Source organism: Nesoenas mayeri, assembly GCF_963082525.1.
Source record: "Nesoenas mayeri genome assembly, chromosome: 24".
Taxonomy (NCBI): domain Eukaryota; kingdom Metazoa; phylum Chordata; class Aves; order Columbiformes; family Columbidae; genus Nesoenas; species Nesoenas mayeri.
Genome location: NC_137546.1, coordinates 1,897,545 through 1,910,894, shown reverse-complemented (window position 1 = coordinate 1,910,894; position 13,350 = coordinate 1,897,545). Strand labels below are relative to the sequence as shown.

Sequence of the window (13,350 nt, the reverse complement as noted above, 5' to 3'; positions counted from 1 at the left end):
GCAGGGAGTGGAGCATCTCCCGTGTGAGGAAAGGCTGAGGGAGCTGGGGCTCTGGAGCTGGACAAGAGGACACTGAGGGGGCACTCATTAATGTTTACAGATATCTAAAGGGTGAGTGTCAGGAGGATGGAGCCAGGCTCTTCTGGTGACAACCAGTGGTAGGACAAGGGGTAATGGGTTCAAACTGGAACACAAAAGGTTCCACTTAAATATGAGAAGGAACTTCTTCATGGTGAGGGTGGCAGAGCCTGGCCCAGGCTGCCCAGGGGGGTTGTGGAGTCTCCTTCTGTGCAGACATTCCAACCCGCCTGGACACCTTCCTGTGTAACCTCATCTGGGTGTTCCTGCTCCATGGGGGGACTGCACTGGATGAGCTTTCCAGGGCCCTCCAACCCCTGACATTCTGGGATTCTGTGAGCAGTTACCACAAACCATTTATTGGTAAAGTGAACACACTGTGTCAGTAACACGGGCATCCCACAGGGCTCCCACTTGGAGCTGCGGTTTCTCACTCGATGCGTCTCAGTTACCGCAATCCCGGGAAACACGTCACCAGGTTCACGCCCGGAGCTGCCACATCCTTCCAGAACCTTCCTCAGCGGGTCCATTACACTCGAGCAGCGTTCTCTGAGCGAATTCACATTGCAACGCAACTCGCCGAATATCTGCAGTCTCTTTAACGTCAATAGTGGTGAACAATACGTGAAAATATCCCCTCAGGTTCCTTCCCGTCACCCAGGGCTGCCAGGAATCCTTCTTGTCTCCTCCGCTGGGCCAGGGCAGCCAGAGACTTGAAAGTCTTTGGCTCGTAAATGGCCAGGTCAGCAATGACCTTCCTGTTCAGCTCCACCTGCGCCTGCAGGCCAGAAAAACCAGGGGTTAAGCACTGGAATTTGGGGAATTCTGAAGCAGCAGAAACGCCACCTTTTTATTACCAAAGCCACGAGAAACAAGTTTCAATTTTACAGTTCTGGTACCAACAAACCCTCTGATATGTTTTGTCAGATTACATCTACTTGAAAGATTGCAGAGTTTAAAGAAATTCATTTCCCTGGCCCTTCAGAAGACCTCCCTCCGTCAGACATGTTCTCCAATTTGCTGTTTCAAAGGAGTTATTCTTCCAGCACCAACCTTACCTTGGCCAGGTTGCTTATGAATGCCGGGTACTTCAAACCATGCTCAAGAGACGCTGCTTCAATCCTGGTGATCCAGAGCTAAAAGCATAAAAATTAACATCTTGGATGATAAAACACTTTAAAAATAAACCTTTTGTCATGCTGACCTGCTCATGCTTAATAAAGACAATGTTTTCAGACCTACAGTCTTCTCAGTGCAATGTATATATGTATAAACTTCAGAATGTGAGATTTTTCGGACCACAAAGGGACTCTGCTTACTGTAAATACATGTTTTATTTCACCCACTGGTAAAACACTTTGAGAGACCCCCCCCCCCAGGAAGGATAACGGCTATTTCAGTTCTGATCTTCCCCCCATTTTAACATTTGCATCTAACGCTTTGCTCTTTACCGCTCTGAGGAACCTCTTCTTCTCCCTCCTGGCCTTGGTGGACTTGACAAACGCTCTGCGCACGCTGCGCACCGCCAGCTTGTAGCAGCGGTTCTTCCTGCCGCGGAAATGCTGAAATAAAACCAAGACGTTCTTGCTCAGTCACCTTCAAGGCTGTTAAACCCTTTGGTAATATTAATGATAGAATCACAGAATCATTTCAGTTGGAAGAGATCATTGAGTCCAACCATAACCTGACTCTGGCACTAACCCATGTCCATGAGAACATCGTCTAAACGCCTTTTAAACCCCTCCAGGGATGGTGACTCCATCACTGCCCTGGGCAGCCTGTTCCAATGCCCAACAACCCTTTCCATGAAGATTTTTTCCCTAATATCCAACCTAAACCTCTCCTGGTGCAACTTGAGGCCATTTCCTCTTGTCCTATCGCTACTTGGGCCAAGAGCCCATTAATATTTGCTCACTTGTCTTTCACAGCTCTTATAACCAGGATCACAAAACGCTTCACAAAATCAGCTGAGCCTTCAGTTGGCATTTAATGAAAACGTTATTTCCTCGGGAAACCTGAAAAGTTGAAATGGGCTGAAGAATTTCAGACCTGGGTTCAGGCTGCGGTTCCAGGGGAAAGGGAACCAGCAAAATCACCTTCAGTGCTCCCAGCCAACCCCTAAACTCACATTTTTATTCCCATTCCCGAGCTGCCCTGTCATTTTTTTCAGCACGAACGCAGGGACGGGACAGGAGCCTCTGATATGTCAAAAATATTGTGGTTGCACGAACCCAGAGTTTAATTAAAGGAGTTTCCTGGGGCTGCCGCTGCCACCCAGCTAATATAAAGCAGGGAGAAGCAGCCAGAGCTGCCTAGTCAGAGAAATAGTCGCTTATAAGCGGTAAATAGTCACTTATAGCGGGTACAGGGGCGGCTCAAGGGCTGCGAGAGCGGGAGAGCCCGTGAGTGCAGCGGGTCAGCGCCGGGCCGGGGCGACTCCGTGACCTTAAAGGTCTTTTCCAGACGAACCGATGCTGTGATTTAAACGAAGCCGCAGCAAAGCCTCCACACTCACCCGCGCATACTTGAGCACCTCCTGCACCCGCCAGAACCGATCGGTCAAGCGGCTGCGGAGCCAACGCGCCGCGCTCAGCACCACCATGGCCGCGCCGCTTCCGCCTTCCAGAGCGGGGCAACGCCCCGGCCCCGCCCCTTCCGGCCGCTCTGCGCAGCCGCGGCGGCCCTCTCTGTGGTTTGACTTCTTAAACTCTACGTTCTATTCACAATAGTTCACCTTTGTTGTGGGGTTTTTTTTCCCCTTTCTTTTTCTTTTTCCCCCTCTTCTTGTTTCTTTTTTCTTTTTCTTCCTCTTCTTTTTCTCTTTCCTTTTTCCTGCTCTTTTATCTCTTTTTATTTTTCTTTTTCCTTTTTTTCTTGTTTCTCCTCTTTCTCTTTCCTTTTCTCCATTTTCTTTCTCTTTTTTCTTTTTCCTGTTTCTCTTTCTATTTGTCTTTTTTCTTTTTCCTTTTTATCTTCTTTATTTATCTTTTTTCTTCTTTTTCCTTTTTCTTTCTCTTTTCTCTTGTTTTGTTTTCTCCCATTCCTCTGCTCCCTTAAACTTTCAGCCTTTTCCCATTCTCTTTTACCACCCAAATCGAGCTCTGCAATCTGTTCCACACACATTTGCAGAAAGCAGGTGTGCAAATGCCCCCGTCATCCACCCCTTTACACCTCACAACCCCCATCCTAATCTCTCCCACCCATAGCACTGAAATGTCCCACCTGCGAACACCCCTCAGTCTCCGCTTTCCTGGGCAGCATCTCTTACCGTATCCTTCAGCATCTATGAGATGCAAAACACAAATCTATAAAGTATAACAAGCCACAAGATGGTGCTGTCATTATAGACAGCGGGAAAATGATTTCTCAGCAGCAAGGCCCTCTGCTGTCAGAAAACTAATTAATTTGCCTCATCATCTTTAATCATTACCAGTTTGACCATCTCAAAGCAATGACGCTCCTGATAGAAGTTGCTCCGTAACTTGCACCATCACCATCACTTACAGGCAGGGAATTGTTAGGGATGTGGAAATTTCCCCAAATTGGAGGTGTGGGGAATCTTCCATCATCACTGGGGTTTGTTTGACACTTGGTTATTAGAAGAATCATTAGAAAGTGCGCTTTTTTCCCCCAGTTTAAAGAACACAATTGTCAGACGTCTCATAGGTTAAAAATAAGAATATAGAGAGTTTCGCTGAATTTAGCAAAGCTTTTTATAGAATTTATGACTACTGAAGCAGCTTTGTTTTGTTTACCACCCCACCGCGCCCTCACCAACACCTGGTGAATCCGCTTTGTGTTTACAAAGGCACAGAACAGGCGCGAGGACGCGCTGTGGCGAAGGGTGCAGCCAGTTGGGACGGCTCTTTAATTGTGCTCCTTGGGTGCTCGTCGGAGCCGTTTCTGTCTCGTCACTCTGTCCCGAGCTCCACAACATCCCAAAACGCAAAATGGAGCTTTGTGGTGCCCCAAGACGACACAGAGTGATTTTGGGGTAGAACTTTCAGTTGCCCAGCAGTGAGTTCACAATATTTCCATAGTTTAAACCTAACCTTGATTCTACTTTCTATACTGTGGGGGGTTTTTTTGTTTGTTTTTGTGGGGGGTGTTGATGCATTTCACAGAATCCCAGAATGTCAGGGGTTGGAAGGGCCCTGGAAAGCTCATCCAGTGCAATCCCCCCGTGGAGCAGGAACACCCAGATGAGGTTACACAGGAAGGTGTCCAGGCGGGTTGGAATGTCTGCAGAGAAGGAGACTCCACAACCCCCCTGGGCAGCCTGGGCCAGGCTCTGACACCCTCACCCCTAACAAGTTGCTTCTCCTCTTTCAGTGAAACCTCTTGTGTTCCAGTTTGAACCCATTGCCCCTTGTCCTGTCACTGGTTGTCACCAGAAGAGCCTGGCTCCATCCTCCTGACACTGCCCCTTTCCATATTGATCCCCAGGAATGAGTCCCCCCTCAGTGTCCTCTTGTCCAGCTCCAGAGCCCCAGCTCCCTCAGCCTTTCCTCACACGGGAGATGCTCCACTCCCTGCAGCATCTTGGTGGCTGCGCTGGACTCTCTGCAGCAGTTCCCTGTCCTGCTGGAACTGAGGGGCCACAACTGGACACGATAACACATTTATTGTGTCCTTTCTCCACTTAGAAGGTATAAGCCAAGCTTGAAAAATATTATATCTTTAAATCAGCCATTGTTAGACAGGCACAGTAAATCCTGGGGCTCTTTGGTGGCCTCTGTGCCGTTTGTCACATTTATTACGTCCAACGCCGCCTGGTTTCCTGCGCAGATACGGGGATTTATTAACACTATGACCGGCTTGCGCAACAACAGAAGGCAGGATGGATTCCGTGGTTATTTCCCTCTGGATGTCTGGGATTTCACATTTTGCAGCCCGAGAGGAGGCTGCCAACCTGCGTTTTCCCCCAGGAGCCATTCAGTCTGAGAGAGCGGGGAAGAAAAGGGGGAGAACAAGACAAAAATGGACTTTTCATACTCCAGTGACCATTGCAAAGGTTGTTTCTCTCTGTATTTTTTAATCTTTCTCTCATGCATTTATTACTACACATTTTTCACAGTTCATTTCTCGCCCGGGGAAGCACTGCCCAAACAGAGCTGCTCCTGGGCTTTGCGATCTCGTTAAAATCAAAATTGATCTGTCGGCTGAAGTGCTTTCGAAATCAATTTGAAATGTCTGGATTAGTCAGTTCACCTTTCAAAAATATTTCAATGCTTGACATTTGAAAATGAAAGAAAGTGGAGGGACATCTTCATATTTGAGAGACAGCTTATTGCTTTTTCGACTTACAATGCGGAGCTGCGGTGAACGAATTTATGATTGGTTTAAATAAGTAATTTTCAGGTGTATGTTTCAATTTAAATAAGTAATTTTCAGGTGTATTTTTCAGTTTGAAAAACAAGGAAAGCCATTATTCACCGGCGATTGGAGCGCGCAGTGCACTGTGGTACCCGAGGTGTTATCTAGCACAGGAATAATATTTCACTGGGAGGAAACAGGATTCCTTGGGGCAGAATTCACAGGGAAATCTGGTTTGTGCCACAGCTCCTTCAATCATTCTGCCCGGTTCTGTGCTGCTGGGTTCTTCTCTTCTCCTTCTCTTCTCTTCTCCTTCTCTTCTCTTCTCTTCTTCTCTTCTCTTCTCTTCTCTTCTCTTCTCTTCTCTTCTCTTCTCTTCTCTTCTCTTCTCTTCTCTTCTCTTCTCTTCTCTTCTCTTCTCTTCTCTTCTCTTCTCTTCTCTTCTCTTCTCTTCTCCTCTCCTCTCCTCTCCTCTCCTCTCCTCTCCTCTCCTCTCCTCTCCTCTCCTCTCCTCTCCTCTCCTCTCCTCTCTTCTCTTCTCTTCTCTTCTCTTCTCTTCTCTTCTCTTCTCTTCTCTTCTCTTCTCTTCTCTTCTCTTCTCTTCTCTTCCCTTCCCTTCCCTTCCCTTCCCTTCCCTTCCCTTCCCTTCCCTTCCCTTCCCTTCCCTTCCCTTCCCTTCCCTTCCCTTCCCTTCCCTTCCCTTCCCTTCCCTTCCCTTCTTCTCCCAGCTGGTCCAACATTCCCCTTTTCACAAAGAGCATCACCGCTGGGGTCAGAAACCCTTGGGAGAGTCATTTTTTGCCAGGTTTCACCCTTCTTCTCCCCACCCTGCTGTTTCAAGGGCAGCTGGGTCTGATACAGACCAACGTTGACTTCAATCTGCACTACGAGTTATTGATTTCTCTTATTTACCAGCCTATTTCTCCTGGAACAAACCGGGATCCAGGCTGCTGGCAGTGCTGTTTTTAAACCTTCTTCCCATCTCTCGGCACTGTGAGACAACTCAACAGACAAAATAACTAATAACAAACAAAATAGAATCATTAAATTCAGGGTCACCTTCCGTGCTAGAGGAAACAAAATGACTTGAGAGAAATGTAGTTGAAGCCATTAGCTTCAACCATCCTCCTATGGGTGGAGAAGGGGTCTGTCCAGCTCCTTTCCCCGTAGCATTATGTGCACCTCGTTTTTCCGATAACCTTTTCCTAGGGTAGCATATTCGGAGAGAAACAGCATCAAGGAGAGCGCAGGACCCCCAGATCCTTCCCGCCGGTGCTTTCCGGTAAGTCCTGAGCTGCCTCAGTTTCCTCTGGACTTAAGGGAATTTTCTCCTTCCTGTGATCATGCATATAAAAATATATCTTAAAAGCTATGTAACTGTGCAGATATGACTGAAATTCTTAAATAACGTATGAGGCAGATGAAATAATTGATAATTGTTATCTCTTCAGTGCAAGAATACCGATATATTCTGCAAACAATAACCATGATGACCGCAGAGAACAGAAGAGCTATGCAGTGCTTATTATAAATCACTCTAATTTTTATTTTCTAATCCAGAGAGAAATTGTAGAAAATGAATCCGAGGCAGAATAATTACAATTGGAAAGGGGCTGTCTTGCCCTGGGAATGTGTGGTGTGAGTGTGGCCCTTGGGTGCTGCGTGCTCCATCACTTGAGACAGCTGTGGAGGATGGGCTGGCGCGGAGAGCGGCTTCAGCATCTGCTCTGTACACAGAGCAGCTTCGCAAAGCTCCGAGAGGCAGCTCAGGAAGACGCTGCTTGTGCTCGAGTGCCCGTGATTGCACAGACGCCACACGCTGCTCCAGCCTTTGCTTCCAGCTCTGCACAGGGTGGGCAAGGGCTCCAGCAAGGCAGGGGGGAGGAAAAGCTGCTTTGTGCCTTCATTGGGATGAGCTGAGTGGGGATATTTACTTGGGTACAGGGTGAAGAGCGTGGCAAGATGATTTGGAGTCAAGGAGCTGTCTAAAAGTGGCCAAGCCAAGGTGGAGGAGATGCTAAAGGGAGGCACTTTCTGGAACCAAGCAGCCTATCGAAGCTGAGACAGCACCTGTTTGAGAGCTCTTGGGATCGTAATCCTAGGAAGAACAACACATTCAGGAGTACCGTGGGTTCAGAAGCAAAATAACACCTCTTGCCAAACTTCCAGCGGCCACATCTACTTCCAAACAGAGGTTGGGACAGTGCTGAAAAACATTCTGGGAGGAAACAACCTGTGCTGGCCAGGTCCTGGGAGAGGAGGTGGGCGAAGGTGGCTTTTCCTTCCTTGCTGTGTTACTATCTCCGGGTCAGTGTTCTCGTTCATGTGTGGAAGAGGCAGGAAAAGCCCCTGCAAGTTACAAGTCTGCTGCCAAAAGCAAAGAAACCATTTTGGATAAGAGCTTGGGTTGATTAACAATCTTCTTGAAGAATGTCCAGCCACGATGCTGAGGACTTGGGGGCAGAAAACCTCTCGGAGAAGTCTCGGATGCTTCCCACCCTCCCTCCGTATGACATGGATGACCAGCTCCTGCCCAGGGAGCCACGGAGCGCCTGGTGCTGCTTGGCGTGGACCCTGCTGGTCGTCACCATGAACTCCTTGGTCTTTTTCATCAACTTGCTCCTGATGTTCATTATCTTCACCATCGTGCTGCTCCCCACCATTGTGGTGGTTTACTTTGGCTTCCAGTGCCACTCTCGGGTAAGTCGGTCTTGCTCCATTTGGCCGCTAATGGGTGGCTCTAAGGCAGGGCCATCCATAAGGGTCTTGTTATAGCCCACGGGGAGCAGTGGCTGTAAAGACAAGGCTAAAACCCCTGAGCTTTGGCTTTATTTTCCTAAGGGATGTGTACGTATACAGATTTGTTCGTAAGGGGGTATGTGTATAGACTGGCCTGATAGGATCAGCTTTGTGGTGGTTCTTGCAGGCCCTTGATGGAAAACCTCAGGTTCTCCATTGCACACAGTGCTCTCCAGCCAAAGGCTTTGAGGCGATGCAAAAGGTTTTTGAGTTCAGATAAGCCCATCGGAAGTGAAATCAACTGTGCTGCCAGTAGCTGTGAGGAGCCTTAAGCCAGACTTTGCTTTAATAGCCACAGAAAGGGGTTGCAGCAGCAAGGCTTGGCAAAAGCAGTTCTTTTTCTTCGGACTGCTGCTTTTCAATGCCTCCCTAATCGACAGAGGCCAATTTCTGCACTGACCATCCATTAAATGGATTATTATTATTATTATTTTTTAGTCTGATGGGTTGTGTTTCTGGTGCTGCTGAAAGAATATTAAAGAAAGGAAAGGAAGGCAGGGACATGGGGCATTGCCTGTAGCATTTGTTAATGCATAGCGACGGCATGGCTTGACTCGGAGCTCCTGCTGCCGAGGTGAAAGCAGGACTTTAAATACCACTCAGCAAGGACGGGTTAGTGTGCTGGATGCTTTGCAGCAACATGGGGTGACGGGGCTTTCCTGGCGGATTGTGCAGCACAAAGAGATGCCGGGGGCAGGAACGAGCACAGTGTGTGCACAGAACACGACAGGGTTTGTTCCCCAGCGGGAGGCTGGAGAGTCTCCAGCCAGCGGGTAGCAACGGGATGACCAACCTCTGCCTGCAGAATCCAACATTCTGTATCTTATTCATGTTGTTATAACCTCCAGCGTGCTGTGCCACCCACATCGATGTAGCAGCAGGAGGCCTTTTAATGTGATTTCTGCCTATCAAATGCTAAGCTGTGCTATTTGGACTTAATAACCATTAGTGTTTCCTGCTCCAGGGTCAGTGTGCGGTGCTCTTGTGTACAGCGATGCTGGGATAATTGAAAGCTTGATTAAAATGTCCTGTCAGTCACACAATGTTGCCCAGCTCAGCTTGGAGAGAGGGAACAGGTTCGTGTTTCTGGGAAAGCACTAGAAACTGGAGGGTACTTTGAACACCACTCCTGTCCACTCTTTGACCAGCTCCATCTCTTCCCACAGGTCCTGCACTCAGCCGCCCGCTACTGCAAAAGCATCTTGGATGACAACAGCTCCTCTGCCCTCATCATCCTCGGCTTCGTCATCATGTCCCCCCTCATCGTGGTGGCCATGGCCACCTACTGCAGCGTGGCACGGCGGCTGCGGCTCCTCATGTGCTTCCAGCCGTGCAGCAGGGCCGTGTACAAGGGGGTGAAGTGGCGCTGGTACGAGGAGGGGGGTCTGTGCCCCTGCGCCAGGGGATTTAACACTCAAGTCAAGGCCTGGGTGTGAGTTCTCAGCACTAAAAGCCCTGTCCTAACCAGCACCATCTTCTCCCTGCCCTGTCCCTCCACACCGTCACCGCCCAGAGTCGCCATCCAGATGTGTCTGCAGATGTGTAGTACCCAGCTGTGAGAGAGTACAGCAGGGAACAGCTCGGCAGCTCAATGTATGGTTCTCTCCTTTCGAATCGCTGCGGGTCTGTGCTGTTCGGTGAGTGAGATCTGTATGCTGCTGGTCACCGGTGTCCACCTGCCTCCCAAATACAACTATTTCGAGTGTTATGTATAAATAAAGATCATGGCAAATCCACACAGAGGGAGTTTATCTCTGTTCTGTCTCAAAACACTGGCTGCATCCACAATACCCACCACATATCACTGTAAGTTAAAATATAAGTTCTGTTTGCTTTCTGAGGATTTATTTTTCCAGTCTGTGTTGCCCCCGGTCCCACTCAGAGAAATAACCAGTGGTGGCTACAGGTGACAGCGAATGGAAGTGGCAGGAAACAGCCTGTGCATGGATAGCGGGACATTTGGTCCAGCCACCAAAACAGACAAGAACAACACGGGGACAGCAGGAGGTGAGCATGGCACTGCTGCTGGACCCCCCGTTTGAGAGACCAGGGCCACCGGTTTGATCTTTGGCTGTCACGTTACCTTATGATGGCCACAGTCTTGGCTTCACTGCTATTTATCCATCCTGGCATCAATTAAACCAAAGCCTCACCAAACCACCCCATGTACCTCCCTTGCATTATTCCAGATGGCTTCTCCAACATAGGAAGTTACTCTTGGTTACCAGCATTGAGTATTTCATTTGTTATCCCTTTCCTCTTGTTATCAGCTGCTCACTCTGCTTCTAAACGGCTTTGCTAGAGCACCCAAGGACCAGCTTTCACACACCCAGATGTGGTTTTGGAGAGTCCTGCAGCCCAGGCTCTGTTGCTATAGCAATATAGATTTCCTCATCAGCCTGCACACGTACGTCTGCCAGCATTCCCCACTTTGCATCAGGCAAACATGAGCATCTAACTGCCAGGCAGCCTTGGGAAAATAGCATGAGGACCTGGAAAATGTATTGAAACCAGTGGAGACTCTCTAGATTTGCAGCAGGGTGAATGAGAGCACGTTTCAGCCCAAGGGAATGCAGAACCTGTACACGACACAGGGAAATTCTAGGCCAGAGGAAACTAGGCGCTGAATAACCAGTTCCCTGCCTCCCCGCATTCATCAGCGGGAGCCTCTGAGTCCAGCAAAAATTCTGGTAGAAATATTTAAGCCATTTCTCAGTGCTTTCAGCCGGGTATTGGTCCTCCAATGCCTCCGGTTATTGGAGCCCTCAGCTGGGGGCAGCGCAAATAAGAACCATCTGTCAAGCTGAACAGAAATCGGGAAGATCTTTTGGAGCCAAGGACAACACAGTATTTATTGGAAGGATGCTAATTTTTGCCTGTGTAGGAAAAAGAGACCCTGGGTTTCTTCTTGGGATGGTTCTTCCACCAGCCAGGGGTGGAAGATGCATTAACGCAAGATGCATTAAAGGGAACTGAATTCAATGGGAATTCCAAGCACTCACAGCCAAAGGGGCTCTGGTTCTTCCTAAGACTTACTAGTCCCTTGCAAAATGCTCTTACAAAATTTGCTATTGCTCTAAATCTCATCACAGGCAGTTTAATATTCCCTGTGCTTAGTTTGCTGCGAATAACTCTCTAGGCTAATTTGGCAGGGATCTGCATGGTAATATAATATAATTCCAATGACATACATGCTGGACAATTCCTTTTGCTCTCTATATTTCTGTTGCTAACCGCTTAATTGTAACTTGAATGTCTTTGGGGAAATTTCCATTGTCTTCTTCACCTCCCTTCTTGTTCACCGGGGTAACCAGTCTCTGGTGATTGTTTCCAGCTCTGCTGGGAAATTTGCTTAGAATGAATGGAAGCAATTAAAAAAAGAATAATCAGAGATTGTTTGCCAATGCTTCTTCACCCACCAGCTGATCTTCCTCACACAGGAATGCCTGCAGGACGAGTCCCAGACTGTCCTGGGAATATTCCCTGAGGCTGGACTGGGGTGTGAACTGGGAGAATGTGCAAATGGAAGGGACAAAGGTGAGAATGAAAGCAGCAATTTAACTCAAGCTTCTGCTACATCAAACTAGTCCCTGCCAGCAAAAATGCCCAGAGTTTCTCCCTGCCCCAGGAATTTCTGAATGGCAGAAGGAAACAGAGAAACTGTGTGCATATATATGTATATATATATATCTACACATATGTTTTCAAGTGCATTGCATTGCTTTGCTAAAATGCCAATGCCACTCTGAAGCCACCTGTCAAGCACGCGTTGCCAAAGGGCTTGTGGTTTAAAAGTTGCAGAACACTTGCTCTGCCTATGGTGTGTTGCAGAACACTAATTGCTCTGCCTGTCGGTGACAAAAAGATCATTAGAGGCGCTGCCATTGTCCCCAGCAGCGCTGGGCAGGGTGGGAGATGCTCCACAAGCAAAAAGGATCTGCACCCCATTCTCCAGACCCACTGACAAAATAGGGACATTTATCAAACCAACCAAAGAGCCGCTTTTCATTAGAAGAGCCGTGAATTGTCCAGGCTGGAAGCTCAGCCCTACAAGGGCTGTTGCTGCTGTCAGGGCTTTGCTTTGCATTTCTCCTCCCTGCCAGGACATATGAGTTCATGGAAACGCTGGCAGGGGACGTGGGCAAGCGGGACAGCCTGCGATGTGTCCGGACCGGAGCGAGCTGTGGGTGGGACCGCTGGAACGCCAGGAGTAATTCAATCCCAGGCAGCTTTTGAAGCCAGTTCCTCCCCAGCAAAGAGACATGAGTGACTGTGGAACCAGGACCAGGGTCTCTCTCAGCATCTCCACCAAATGAAGAGCCACCTAATGTGCTCCAGCACCATCTTAGCTTTGAGTTGCCTGTTGAGCCTCGCCAGCTGGTGAGCATTGGAAGGACTTGTGTGCAGCCACCCAGCCAGCATTGCACAAAGGTGCTGGTTCCATCAGGAGCTCCGTGGCAGTGGGGACGTGGTGCTGAACAGGAAGGTTAATTCCTCTTGCTCACCTAAAACGCTATTCTGCTCCTGCTCTTCAGCCTCAGGCTTAATAGACCAATCTGCTAAAATCACTCTTTTGTCAACACTTTTTTATTTCCGTGGCACCAAGCAGGAGGCTGCTGATGTATGATAAAGCCTTTGTGAAGTGTTGCAATCCCAATAATATCGTTGCTGAGTGTTCTACGCGTCTGCACAGGCTGGCAGTTGATGTAATTATCAACGCAAGGGGTTAATCACAATTTTCCAGCCCTTACACCTATCTGGTCCCTCTCCAGTGAGTGTAAACGGGTGAGAACCCGCCTGAGGAAGATGGTTTTAGATAACACGGTGTCTGGCCCTGCTTGAGAATGGAAAGGGCAGGTGGCCAAGAGCGTGAAGGGAGCTGGCTCCCAGTCCCTTGTCTGCAGGAGAAGGCGGTTGGCTCTGGTGGGTGGCACTATGAAAGCAATCTGAGCTGGGGATCGATGTTCTGAAAAGCCTCGCTGGAGCGAGCTGCTCAGCACAACCCGGGCACATCCAGGGCGTGAGACTGGGCAGGACACAAGGACAGGCGGTGGAGGATTTCCCATCAGTGCAGACGGGCTGTGCCCCCCTTTAATGTCATTGAAATAACTTTTTGTGACAGCGGATGGTGCAGAAACAGAGTCGTCCTTTTTATTT

The 13,350-nt window shown here is 48.7% G+C and overlaps 2 protein-coding genes across 2 annotated transcripts; one reads left to right on the top strand and one right to left on the bottom strand.

Annotated features, from left to right (window-relative positions):
* Positions 1–126: 126 nt before the first annotated feature.
* Positions 127–3,339, bottom strand: MRPL20 (mitochondrial ribosomal protein L20). Its single transcript, XM_080358971.1, has 4 exons — positions 2,594–3,339; positions 1,530–1,640; positions 1,137–1,214; positions 127–856 (listed from the first exon to the last, which is right to left on the bottom strand). Exons 1-4 carry the CDS (start codon positions 2,678–2,680, stop codon positions 683–685), a joined length of 450 nt encoding a protein of 149 aa, XP_080215097.1. The 5' UTR covers positions 2,681–3,339; the 3' UTR covers positions 127–682.
* Positions 3,340–7,824: 4,485 nt separating this feature from the next.
* On the top strand, positions 7,825–9,629 carry TMEM278 (transmembrane protein 278; the record flags this gene model as incomplete). The annotated part of the gene is made up of 2 exons (XM_080358932.1): positions 7,825–8,094; positions 9,360–9,629. 2 exons carry the CDS (start codon positions 7,825–7,827, stop codon positions 9,627–9,629), a joined length of 540 nt encoding a protein of 179 aa, XP_080215058.1.
* Positions 9,630–13,350: the final 3,721 nt, after the last annotated feature.